General features: G+C 38.5%; 1 protein-coding gene across 1 annotated transcript in view; it reads left to right on the top strand.

The window, feature by feature from the left end:
- Positions 1 to 12,266: 12,266 nt before the first annotated feature.
- Positions 12,267 to 14,556, top strand: part of ezrb (ezrin b) — a 66,965-nt gene continuing 64,675 nt past the window's right edge. Inside the window, exons 1-2 of the mRNA XM_056480682.1 lie at positions 12,267 to 12,424; positions 13,999 to 14,081. Of these exons, the coding sequence (XP_056336657.1) occupies positions 14,070 to 14,081 (12 nt within the window). The 5' untranslated portion in view covers positions 12,267 to 12,424; positions 13,999 to 14,069. The remainder of the gene's footprint in view (positions 12,425 to 13,998; positions 14,082 to 14,556) is intronic.

The following is a 14,556-nucleotide window of genomic DNA, read 5'->3' as shown; positions in this document are numbered from 1 at the left end:
AAAGTCAAATGTAGCAACTGAGCATGAGCAGAGGTACGGTTGCAACAACCCATAGAGACAGTTGCAACATTCATTAAAATGTAATAATAAAACAACATTCTAAAACATCAGGTTGGATTTTATTTGTATTTTTTGGTAAACAGACCAAATGTAAATTGGTTCAAATGTTAAATATGTTAAATTGGCCGTATGAATACAGACTATTAAAAGAACAAGCAACAACCAATTATCAGGCCTACAAAAATTAACAAAAATCTGATTTTTACTGAAAATCTAGATTGAACCTTTACTAAACTCTTTGAACTTTGAAATAAATCAATTCATTCTTTCAAATTAAATTACATTGACACTGTGATAAAAATTAAAATTGTTACATTGTTAATATGGCAAGCTTTTAAATGAATTTTGTAATTTGAGACAGTTGCAACAGCACGTCAACCCTGATTAAACAGTCTATGCTAGGTAGATACAATAGCTTTAACGCTTAATTAAAGCTAAGAAAACAATGATTTAAATTATATGCATGATTAGACTGTATGAAAAAAAAAAAACCTTTTTACCTCAAAATGGGTTTTATACTGAAGGAATGGTCACATGTGGCTGATTTCTCTCCGATTGAAGGCGGGTCTAACTGAGAATATGTAATTTGAATATCATCACTAGCTCATTCCTGAATGGAGGAATACGTCTTGTTGCAACTGCCCCATGTTACAGCCGTCCCCACTTTTCCCTAATATATCTGCGTACTGATACTGCGTGCATTTTTATAATCAGTTTTACTACAAATACTAGGGTTTTATTTGTAACAATTATTTTGTTTGTAAGTCGATAAGCATGTTTCATCTCCCTTAAGCAAAAAAAGTTGTGATTATTAAAATGAATAATACTACAAACTCATTGTAAGCTGCAAGTGTGAAATTGGCGATGGAAATAACCAATTGATCGAGTAAATTTGTGCTTAATCTGAGTGTAGAAGTAGAAAACCCCATATAACACTTCTAATGTTTGACTTGGGTTCATTTCAGTTTAATTTAGAGCAGAATCCATATTGTCATAACCACACACACAAATATTTTACTTCTAATTAGTACTGCCCTTCGGAAATATCAGAAGATACCTGCATACCCTAAAGACATACAATTTATCCTAAATGTATACTCTTATAATGACTTGTGTTTACTTTTTGAGCATCAGTGAGCAATTTGTCCTTGGTGTCCCTCATTTGTCCTTAGTGTGATAGATCTCACAATCACTGCTGGAAAGGGTTCAAATCTGCAGAAGATGTTGGAAATTTTGCAGGACATGGAGGATTTTTCTGAGGAAGAGCTGACTGTTCAGATCAAACATGAACAACCATCACAAAGCACTAATTTAAAATAAAAAAGTCATAGATATTAACCACACAGCATAATAGTCATTATTAACTCAACCTTTTAGTTTTACGAGCTTGTTATATTTTAAAAAATGGTTGGAAAACTGTAACCATTCCATATGGATTTTTTCTACTAGAAGTCAATGATTTTCAGCTGTTTTTCTGAATATTTTTTTTTAGGTTCAACACAATGAAAAACTCATAAAGCTTTGGAACCACTTGAGGGTGAGTAAATAATTAAGTTCATTTCATTTTTGGGCAAACTATCCTTTAAAACCAAAGGGTTACAAACGTTTTCAAGGGGTATTTAAATAATTTCAGCACTTATTTCCTTTTGTCTTTTGAACTACACTCCCTGGTCACTTTATTAGGTACACCTGTCCAACTGCTTGTTAATGCAAATTTTTAATCAGACTATCAGATGGCAGCAACTCAATGCATTTAGGCATACACTCAAAAAATATTTATTTTTGCTTGTTCAGACTACTTATTTAAAATGACTTGAAACAACACAATTCTTGAGGTTTCATTTGGACAACTTAATTTTTTTATGTTCAATCCGCATAAATTTGTTAAAAGTGTTAAGTTATCTTAATCGATTTGTGTTGGGTCAACATGAATGAATTGTGTGGATCCCTGCATTTTTTACAGTGTATAGACATGGTCAATACGATCTGCTGCAGTTCAAACCGAGCATCAGAATGGGGAAGAAAGGTGATTTAAGTGACTTTGAATGTGGCATGATTGTTGGTGCCAGACGGGCTGGTCTGAGTATTTCAGAAACTGAAATCTACTAGGATTTTCACGCACAACCATCTCTGGGGTTTACAGAGAATGGTCCGAAAAAGTATCCAGTGAGCTGCAGTTCTGTGGGCGCTAATGCCTTGTTGATTCCAGAGGTCAGAGGAGAATGGCCAGACTGGTTCCAGCTGATAGAAAGGCAACAGTAACTCAAATAACCACTCAGTACAACCGAGATATGCAGAACAGCATCTCTGAACGCACAACACGTCCAACCTTGAGGCAGATGGGCTACAGCAGCAGAAGACCACACCAGGTGCCACTTCTGTCAGCTAAGAACAGGAAACTGAGGCTACAAATCGTACAGGCTCACCAAAATTGGACAGTAGAAGATTGGAAAAACATTGCCTGGTCTAATTTGATGGTAGGGTCAGAATTTGGTGTCAACATGAAAGCATGGATCCATCTTGCCTTGTGTCAACATTTCAGTAATGGCGTGGGGGATATTTTCTTGGCATACTTTGGGCCCATTAGTACCAATTGGGCATTGTGTCAACGCCACAGCCTACGTGAGTATTGTTGCTGACCATGTCCATCCCTTTATGACCACAGTGTACCCATCTTCTGATGGCTACTTCCAGCAGGATAACACGTCATGTCATAAAGCACTAATCATCTCAGACTGGTTTCTTGAACATGACAATGAGTTCACTGTACTCAAATGGCCTCCACAGTCACCAGGTCTCAATCCAATAGAACACTTTTGGATTGTGGTGGAACGGGAGATTCACATCATAGATGTGCAGCCCACAAATCTGCAATAATTGTGTGATGTAGTCATGTCAATATGGACCAAAATCTTTGAGGAATATTTCCAGTACCTTGTTGAATCTATGCCACGAAGGATCAGGCAGTTCTGAAGGCAACAGGGGCTCCAACCCGGTAGTAAGGTGTACCTAATAAACTGGCCAGTTAGAGTATATGCAAACATATTTTATGTAAAATATTTTACTCTGCAAAGTACTAAATAAATCTTTCTTATTAAAATTATTTACATTTTCACTAATTCTGCAACAAGTTCACACACAAAAAGAATGTATATATGAGTTTTTCCCCGTCTACTAATCTTTACAGGGTGTTTTCCACTAGTTTTGCATTTGGCTACGGTCAGTTTCACTTCTGGTAACATAAGGCGATACCTGGATTCTACCAAGGTTGCTAAAGCACACTGATATAGTGCATTTATTGTGTTTGGCCAAACACCAAAAGTGCTTCATAATCATGAAGAGGGTCTCTCCACTCCACCACCAGTGTGCAGCATCCACTTGGATGATGCGATAGCAGTCACAGGACAATGGCACCAGTGCGCTCAACACACAGTAGCTATAGTTGGAGTGGAGAGACAGTAATAGAGAGAAACTCCCATGAATGGGGATGATTGGGAGGCCATGATAGGTAATTGGTAAATGGGTAAATGGCTGATGGGGGGAATTTGGCCAGGATACTAGAGTTACACCTCTACACTTTTTGAGACATGCCATGGGATTTTTAATGACCCCAGAGAGCCAGGACCTCTGTTTAACATCGGAAAGTCAGTAAGGTAAGGTAAGTTTATGAGCTTTACAACAATTAATATGAGATGAATTTAAACAAAGTTGAAAATTACTAAATGTAATTAGCTTGTTTAAATTCAGCCTATTTAAATTGTTTGCAACCACTAATCTTAAAAACAATTAAATATAATGAATCTTTTTTTTTTCAGTGCAGTCCAATGTCTCAGGGATGGCTCATTATAAAATAAAAGTCCCAGAACAGTCTCAAGAGTATGGAGGAGATTCCAGGCTGGACAGGGCTGTAGAAGCTCCTTAACCCATCAGCAGGACCAGCATCTGCTCCTTTGTGCAAGGAGGAAAAGGATGACTTCTGCCAATAACAGCCCAACAACCCATTTTTGCGAAGGAGACACAAATAAAAAAATCCAAATAATAAAACAAGATGACACTTTTTTTTGATGGTCCATTTGAGTATCAGTAGACTGTCTGCTTAATATCTGCTGATACTGCTGCTAAACAGACATTTAACTGACTACAAGAAACTTTGCACGTACATGTCAGCTTACGCCAACCCCAACCCTAATCTAACGGTCTATTTATAATCTAATGAGAATTAGTTGGCATGTTGATGCAATGTAACTTAAATTCAACAAACGGACCATCAAATAAAGCGTGACCAAAAACAAATAATCACTTCATGCAGAGTTTAAGGGAATGAAATAACATTGAAAGCAGCTTTACTGGAGTTCCACATCTGACTTTGTTCTCATGAAGCAAAAATAAAACAGCATTTTTGGAAGAGATGCTCAAAATGATTCTAAACTTTGTGTTCTTGCATTACATGGTAATTTAAACTGTAACCCAGAGTAAATCTTGGTTGATGAATGTTACAGTTGTATTGCAGCAAGCTTATTTTTATACCAGTTTAGAGTGTGATTTCTTTTTTATAAAGTCGTGCAATGCAAATATGATTGGGAAAAGTCCCTTTATCGATTGGCTTTAAATGTTACTGCCACGCCTCCAATACTGAAAGGACGTTTCTGATTGGAGCGCAGTGAAGGTGAATGAGAGATGGGGGAATAACGTTGACATCGCTGTAACGTTCAATTTTTTCCTCATAGACTTTGAGTTTGTATTCTGGGTTTTTTTACGACAGAAAATCACTTCACTAGAGTGTTTGACGTTTTTTTGTTTTTAGTTTGAGTATTATAAGTGGGTTTAATTTACTTTGACTATATGTTATAAGTGCACATGCTTTCAATGTTAATGTTCGAACAAAAAGTGCGTTAATTCGGTTGGAGAGAGGTTTAATGCTGGTTTATACTTCTGCGTCGAGTGATCTCTGTGACCCACGACGCATGCATTGGGGCGTAGTCGTGCATTTATAGTTCTGCATGCAGTTTGTGTTGGTTTACTGGTCTGCAATAACACTTTCGCTAGCTGGCAGTGAGGTTTCTATGTTCCTCTGTGTCAAGTTCTTCACAGGTGTTTTTTTTTTTTTCTGAACGCTACATTAATGTACAAGAAGCTATAACCTCCTTATTCAGAGGCGGAAACCGGCAAACGGGCAACAACATTAATCATAAGGTGAACACAAAACAAAACTTTTCATCTGGAACTCCTTCACGGGACTTGGCACTTGTAAACACGCTCTTCAACAGGTTCACGCGGCTCTCGGTCCCGCCCACATTGGGATCGTCATCACTATCAAGCTGACCAATAACAGAGCTTGGAAAGGAAAGAGGAAAAATCATGGTTTGGGGTTACATTCAGTATGAGGGTGTGCGAGAGATCTGAAGGGTGGATGGCAACATCAACAGCCTGAGGTATCAAGACATTTGTGCTAGCGCTAGTGATAGCTCTCCTTTTTATACTTCAGCCTCCACATCAAAGTTCCTGAAAGTAAAGAAGGTCAAGGTACTCCAAGATTGGCCAGTCCAGTCACCAGACATGAACGTTATTGAGCATGTCTGGGGTAAGATGGAGGAGGCATTGAAGATGATTCCAAAGAATATTAGTGAACTCTGGGAGTCCTGCAAGAACGCTTTCTTTGCCATTCCAGATGACTTCATTAATAAGTTATTTGAGTCATTGCAGAGATGTCTGGATGCAGTCCTCCAAGCTCATGGGAGTCATACACAATATTAACTCTTTTTCCACTGCACCATGACTTTCTATTCTATACTATACATTATTTCTGTTAAGTGACAAGACTTTTGTCTAAGCAAAGTCAGACCTTACTGTCCTAATTAAATAATTAAAGATCAAGGCATGATCATATTTTATTTTGGTAAAATAAGCGGAATCTAGAGACCTTTGACTTTCATATAAGCCACTTCTGATATCAAATAATCAACCAGAAGTCAAGTTATTATTAGTTGTTCCTAAAACTTGGATAATCGACAAGACTTTTGTCAGGTAGTCAAATCGAGCTTTATTGTCATTCCACTACATGTTAAATATACACAAAATATTGTGTCTCGCTGGTTGATTATAAATTAATCATAAATACAAACACAACACTGGACATAAAAGCCATTTTAAAAAAAACCTATGCATAACTAAAATACAGTATACTATAAGATACATATATATACACATAAAACAGACTATACTGTACTTACATGAGACTGAACAATGTTGTGCAGGATATTCTGCAAGAGAGTCATTTAAGGTGAATGATGTGCAAAAGAGCAGTGCAACATGATTGTGGTACACATAAACATTGTTTTCCTTATTGAGTTCTTGTAAGATGGAGTTTAGATAATGTGTCAGGTGTATAAAGAGAGAAGAGCGTTTCTATAGGTGGTTTGTCAGACCCACTCACCTGAATGAAGCACAATTTGAAATGCATCATATTTCCACGAGACACGGAGTGATTAAGAACGTGTCTATAGTGCAAATGTGCAATCTGGTGCAAGAGTCAGAGAGATGAGAGGGTGGGGGGTTGGTGGATGAGATTTCAGAGGGGGGTCAATTGGCTGGAGTTGAGGGGTCTAACAGCCTGTGGGAAGAAGCTGTTGAGTAGTCTAGCCGAGCATGCTCTAATACTTTGAAACCTTCTTCCTGATGGCAGCAGCTGGAAGAGACTGTGGAACAGATGGGTGAAGTCTTTCATAATACTGATAGCTTTGCTGGAGCACCGTGAGAGGAAAATGACCTGATACCCTGGTAGTCCTTTGTGATGTACAGTACATTCCCAGGAATTTAGTGCTGCTGAATCTCTCAACAGTCGAGCTGTCGATGGTCAGTGGGAGGTGGTCAACGAACTTTTTCCTGAAGTCCATCACAACCAACTTTGTCTTCTTTACATTGAGGAACAGGTTGTTAGTACCACACCATTTAGCCAGCTGTGCCACTTCCCCTCTGTAGTGCCTTTCATCAGTGTTGCTGATGAAATCTACCACTGTTATGTCATCAGCGAACTTGATGGTGTGGTTGGAGCTGAACTTAGCAGTGCAGTCGTGGGTCAGCAGCATGAAGAGCAGTGGGCTGAGCACACAGCCTTGTGGTGCACCTGTGCTCAAGGTGGTAGTGCTCGAAGTGTAGTGGCTGACACAGACTGACTGGCGTATTCCAGTTAAGAAGTCCAGGATCCAACTGCAGAGGGAGGTGTTAAGGCCTAGCAGGTTGAGCTTATTAATGAGCTGTTGTGGGATTATTGTGTTGAATGCTGAGCTGAAGTCGATGAACAGCATTCTAACATAAGAGTTTTTTATTTTCTAAGTGGGTAAGAGACAGGTGGAGGGTGGGGGAAACTGCTTCGTCCGTGGATCGGTTTGGACGGTATGCAAACTGGAGCGGGTCGAGTGTATTTGGGAAGCTAGTCTTGATAGTGTGCATGGATAACCTCTCAAAGCACTTCATCGTGTTTGGAGTCAGTGCAATGGCCAAAATTAGATTTTCCTTTTATACCAAAATCATTAGAATATTAAGTAAATAGCATGTTCCATGAAGATATTTTGTCAATTTCTCACTGTAAATATATCAAAAGTCCTAATTTAACTCTTAAGCACTTAATTAAGACAACTTAAAGACTTTTTCTCAAAATTTTGCTTTCAGCCTTCAGATTTCTTTTTCAAATAATTGTATCCCTAACAAACCAAACAACAATTGAAGCTTATCAGAAACAGGATAAGTTTTATTTACCAAGTGTGCGCAAACCATAGACTGTAAAATAAATGGACGGAGTATCCGTGACGTCACCCATAGGTTTCTGAACACTGCAAAAGAAGCTACAAGTAGGCGCGGCCAACCGTCGCCATTTTGTTCGCGCATCATCGCACCTACGGCGGAATACCAAACAAGGGCAAAGAGGCGGAGAGTGAGCGGAGCTACAGACACCTGCTGGCACTTTGCTTAGACCTGGCAGACAGACTTTACATTGGGAGAAACGCTTGATACTTTATTACCTGCGACTCGTTTGTGTTCTGACCACATGTGCTTGGCTGTACACTATATCAATAAAGTGTTTAGACTTTTAAAAACACTGCTGTAATACAGTGAGCCACTAAACATTGCTCTTATGACATTTTTCTACAGGAGGAAAACGCGAAATACTTCCAAACACTTCAGATATAGTCTGTGTTAGTAAATGCAAGACTATTGATGAACTCCAGCATAACACTGTATGATAACGCTTCAGATGACTGTTCTAGAGCCTACAGCTAATCAATCTGTCACATTCTGGAGCGCTTTACGGGTCTAAAGAAAAATATTAATGATAAATGATCTTAAATAAAACAAATACACTTATAGAGATGGTATACAAGTATATAACGTTACTCGCATGGGAAACGAGGCCACATTAATGGTTTGTGAGCACAATTAAGTGCACACAGCATCCCATATCATCTGATAATTGCAAGAAATAAGTCCAAAAGGCAGCTGACTGTGTAAAGCCACATAAAACAAAACAAAAATACGATGAATATGCCGAGATCAGTGGCTAATCTGCCGGATTCAGCTGAGGTGAAGTGACGGCGACCAGCGAGACCTAGCTGTCACTCAAGTGGCCACTCCCTTAATTATGCAAACTTAATATAACCTAAAATAAAGGAAATGGATGAGTTATAAAAAAAATTCACCCCCCTCACAGGTAATAATAGCTATATGAACCAAAATCGTTCTTTGTACCAGGCTGTAAACACCTTTTTTCTGCTGTAAAGTTGGCCTTTCTAACAGTGGGCTAAATTGCAACTTGCTCTATTATGGAGCCAGGACTAGCGGAATTTTGATGAATTGCAGTTTCAGTTACTTCCGTATTGGCTTCCCGAGGGAGAGCGGGAGGTTGCCGCTTGGCGCAAACACACAAGGAATTTTTGTGGGCTTTTTTCAGGAGCTTCGGGCACATACATTATATACATATCAAGACTCACAGAATGACGTTTAAATAAATGGAATATAAAGTAAGTCTTAAGCAGTGGCGGAAAGAGTACTGAAAAATCATACTTAAGTAAAAGTACCATTACTTGCCTAAAAATGTAGCGCAAGTAGAGTAAAAGTATCGGTTGGAAAATTACTCAAAGTATGAGTAAAGAGTAGCCATTTCAAAAGTACTCAAGAGTAGTGAGTAGTGAGTATTACGCTGTTAAAAACTGATGCGTTTACATGTAATTTGTGGATGTGTGTAAACCTAACATTCTGTAGTGCATCTAGTTAATGTCCAGCAGCCACATAACGTCATAAGACGTTAATATTAGGTTAGATTTAGGTTGTGACGTCAGGTGATCAAAAGTCATTGTCTAGCCAGCGTCTAAGGATATTGTTTTTTGATGTCAAATGACGTTGATATTTGGTCGATTTTAGGTTGTTAGAAAGTGACCAAAATCCAACGTCGACCCAACATCTAAAACCAGCATCATATTGACGTCAAATACTGACATTTTTTCATCAGTTATGGCAACCAAAATCCAACGTCTGATGAATGTCAATAGTGGTAACGTCCACACAACGTCAAGCTGTTACATCATTAGACATTGATCTTTGGTTGGTTTTAGGTTGGACGTTGAGTTCTGATGTCAACACGATTTTCATTTCCAAACAAAATGCATCATCCCCATGACAATAAGGTACAACGTCAATCTGACGTCATGTTGGCGTCTTGTGCCTGCTGGGTGTTTAAGGCCATTTCAGTCATACAGTAAACATCCATCATCTTCTCATCAGTGACATGCATCTAAACAGTCTCTGGGTCAATGCGTGTATAGACTTTGGACATCTTGGACACTTTGAATACTTCCAAACAGTTTGCTGCAATTATAAAATCGCCCATGTCTTGAGGTAATTCATTATGATGCGATTTACCTTCTATGTAGATAAAAATAAAGTAGTGACTGCAGGTTGAAGGAAAGTAGTGGAGCAAAAGTACAGATACAGCATTAAAAATGTACTCAAGGAAAAGTAAAAGTACACATTTTCAAAACTACTCAGTAAATTACATTTCCTGAGAAAAACTACTCAATTACAGTAATTTGAGTATTTGTAATGAATTACTTTACACCACTGGTCTTAAGTTACTCATTTAGCTTCCATGTTTTTCATAAATCTTAATTCCCAAAAATGGAAACTTATGACTTTGTGATCTAAAGTCACATAAGACATTCATAATGTATAATACTGAAGACCAATCCAATTTTTAAATGAAGAAAATCATATTGATAGAGTAGATCACTGCTATGACATGCAAACGCAGACTTTTGAACAGTTCAACCACTTGATATATATTTTCTGAATGCTGCATGTGCACTTAAAATGCTTGTATTGTTCCTTAAGGCTGCACATTATTCTGTCATCGTGATTATTTCCTAGCAAACTTTAGCCGTGGCGAAGTGAAAGTCTGTGAAGGCACTTATAAGATTATATAATTTACAACATTTTTTTTGTAATAGAGTTAGATGTAGTTTCTAAATAATAGCAATAAATACACTCACAAAGCATGGATCAATCCTGCCTTGTATCAACGGTTTAGGCTGGTGGTGGTGGTGTAATATTGTGGGGGATATTTTCTAGGCACAATTTGGGCTCCATTAGTACCAATTAATGGGCAGCACGGTGGCACAGTGGGTAGCACAATCGCCTCACAGCAAGAAGGTTGCTGGTTCGAGCTCCAGTTGTGTCAGCTGGTGTTTCTGTGTGGAGTTTGCATGTTCTCCCCATGTTTGCGTGGGTTTCCTCTGGGTGCTCTGGCGACCCCCACAGTCTAAAGACATGTGGTATACTGTAGGTGAATTAGGTAAGCTAAATTGTCCGGAGTGTATGTGTGTGAATGGGTGTGTGTGGATGTTTCCCAGTGATGGGTTGCGGCTGGAAGGGTATCCGTTGTGTAAAAACATGTGCTAAATAAGCGGTTTCATTCCGCTGTGGCGATCCTTGATTAATAAATGGACTAAGCCGAAAAGAAAATGAATGAATGTATTGTACCAATTGAGCATCATGTCAACACCACAGCCTACATTATTAGTATTGTTGCTGACCATGACCATTCCTTTATGACCACAGTGTACCCATCTTCTGATGGCTACTTCCAGCAGGATAACGCACCATGTCATAAAGCGCATATCATCTCAGACTGGTTTCTTGAACATGACAATGAGTTCTGTACTCAAATGGCCTCCACAGTCACCAGGTCTCAATCCTGTAGAGCATTTTGGGATCTGATGGAATGGGAGATTCGCATCATAGATGTGCACCCGACAAATCTGCAGCAACTGCGTGATGCTATCATGTCAAAATCTCTGAGGAATATATCCAGAACCTTGTTGAATCTATGCCACGAAGGACAAAAGGGGGACCAACCGGGTACTAGTAAGGTGTACCTAATAAAGTGGCCAGTGAGTGTGTATATATATATATATATATATATATATATATATATATATATATATATATATATATATATATATATATATATATATATATATAAAGATTTTTGATTTGTATTTACATTTATGTACATAAAATGCTGTTAATAAAATGAGAATACGAAGAAAATACATTTTCTTTTATGTAAAGGCCCTGTTTTTTAACAAACCCAAACAAAACTTTTACCCACAGTAACGAAAAGTCTTAATCAATGTTCTCAATTACAAACAGGGAAAAGTCTTTGCAGAGCAAATTAGGATTATTGCATTGCCAGAATAAATGAACTAGAGACTGAGTGTTGCTTACAAAAGAAAACGTTTGTGTCGATATATTTAGTATAAGTAGTATAAGTATTGACTGAATATGTACGATGGTGGAGAATTCTAAATTACATTTCTTTTGTCTTATTTGTAATTAAGTAGCTAATTGGAATGAGCCATATTATTTCCAATGAAGAAAATCATATTGATAGAGTAGCTCACTTTTATGACGTGAAACAGCAAACGCAGACTTTTGAACGCCTCAACCACTTGATATTACCTAATGCTGCAGGTGCGTTTAAAATGCTCGTGTTGTTTCTAAAGGCTGCATATTATTGTGTCATTACAATCATTTTCAAGCAAACTTTAACCCTTTAGCCTCGGTGAAGTGAAGGCACTTGAGCAGGGCGCGTTTTGCTGATGGTATCCGGCGTTGTGGGCGTCGCGCCGCAGCAGCGCGTCTCAAACAGGAACTGGAGCCGCTTTTTTTCAGTCGGTCTGTCTGTCATTCGGCAGAGCGCACAAAGGTGAGCGCACCGTCAGCCATATTACCGCCGCCGGACTCCGCGCTCACTTCCTCGGAAGGGAGGGGAATTTTTCGGCCGAAGCTGTTCTGAACTGACTCACTGGCTCTGGTAAGATACTCTCCGATCGATTATCGCTTGGGTCAAAGACCGCAATACAGTTTGCGCGTCTACGGTTCAGGCGGTCGTCTTTGTGCTGACGCCGCCCAGTTCACGGAGAAATCTCTACCAACAGGTGCAGCTCTGATTATCGCAGTGGGATAGCATGTACCTCGCCACAGGACAGGCCCTTTTACAAACACAGAGACGCTATCAGACGCGGGATAGAGCTTTGTCTGTTTTGAGGATGAACAGCGTGGTCGTGCACGCTACCATGTGGACAGCATTATCAATGTAAATGGGTGTTTTAGCCTATGGTATAGGTTTGTGAATCGAAAAGCTCGTGGGTCGTTATGCTAAATTCGGTTCCGTGACGGTGAAACGAGTGCTCCTCTGTCGGGACACCAAACACCGCAGTGTGTTTTCTGCACTTTTCGACCGAGACGTAACGGCGTCATTCGTCAGCAAAACAGTTTAGTATGAATCCCGAACGAATGACTCTTATGAGCCAGTTATTGGATCCAAAACATAAATGTAGTTCAGTTCTCATGTAAACGATTCTTATGAATCGGATCTTTTTTTATTGAATTGGAATCATTTTAACCGGTTTGTTTTAGTAAATCGTTAACACTGATCTCTATTTAATGGCTAATTATTGATCTCTATTTTCGTAGTATTATTGCTATTGTTGTATATTGAGAGTCAAGCATGAGAATCAGAGCCAAACGTTCGTGCTGGTCAGTTTGTGGACCCATTATACATAATATTACTATTAATAATAAATTATTATTGTTGTTATTATTATTACTACAGTGTTAGTTAATAGTTTTCTATTACAGTTCTCTTATTTGATCATGGATCGTTACGTAAAGCGCGAGTTGTGGAGTGAATCTCGAACAAACGACTCGCACGAACCGGATCTTTCAGTGCTTCAAAACAAGAACGAATCAGTAGGAGGTGTCTCAATTTCTGTCATTTCATTTGCCGTGTACAACGACTCGAAATCAAACAAAAGTTGCAGAGAACTGTGCTATACATAAACTCAAATGACAACTCGAGTGACTGGTTCAAAACATGACGTGAAATTCAAAACGTAAACATCGAATTATAGAAGTAATATGTATTTATTTAGTAAACATATAAGCTAATGGCGATACTTGCATTATCTTTAATATTTAATCCTTCTTTCAGTATTCCATGTAGTTAAGCTAACTTTATTTGTTGTCATGACTAAAAGCTCGCCTCATGTAATGTTAGCATAGTTGATTACCTTGTCTATGATATCAGCTCCCGCTATGTTTATTACTAATAATAATGACCGAATATTTGACATTCCCCGTGAAGGCTCGATCTTTGGGGAACAGAGACTGGAGCAAATATTTGCAGAATGGGGTGGGGACTTTAAATTCAAAGGCGATGTTACCTCTGTTTGGGTGAGGCAGTGACAATCTCGAGTTCCAGCTTTTTTTTAATCGTGATTCATGCGGCTGTTCATGGAGTGCGTCAGGGTTTATTCTTGCCGATCTTTAAATGACAGCCAGGCTGCTCTTGAGTCATTCTCAGTTTCTCCTCTTTCTGGTTCACAGGGAGGATCCGTGGACAGAAAAAAACACTTTATTCTGACGATTTGACGAGAGGAATCGGCATCTACATCAAAATGCCTAAACCAGTAAGTATTCATTTTTATCAAGAGTGTGTATTTTATTTGACTGTATACAAGGATCAGTCTGGATGTTTGGCGTGTTTTCAACTTCTGTTTAGTGTTTTGAAGTGTTCAGGATGATTTGTTGTCTGATTGGAAACATGTTTAGCTTTATTAATGTTGACCTTAATTCTGTAAAAGTAGTAGAAACCATCTCATAAGTTCTAATGGCTTTGGATTTGTTTTAGATGTTATTTTGGTTGTAATATCGGTCTTGTTGGTCTTTCTCTTTTTTTGCCTTCTATATTGGTACATTGTTAAACACAATAATGAATTATGTCCCCAAACACACTAGAAAATATTAACATGTACTGTTTTTATGGTTAAAATATGGTGGTTTGTAATGGTATCATTGGTATTTGTTGTGGGAACGAGGTTACGTGTTTTTTTTAGCTGGGTTTATTTTGATATAATGAATGTCTGGTTAAACTTTAATAATTCA

The sequence above is a fragment of the Danio aesculapii genome, chromosome 20 (assembly GCF_903798145.1).
Source record: "Danio aesculapii chromosome 20, fDanAes4.1, whole genome shotgun sequence".
Classification (NCBI taxonomy): domain Eukaryota; kingdom Metazoa; phylum Chordata; class Actinopteri; order Cypriniformes; family Danionidae; genus Danio; species Danio aesculapii.
The sequence above is the reverse complement of the archived record's forward strand: the minus strand, read 5'-3'. Positions and strand labels throughout refer to the sequence as shown.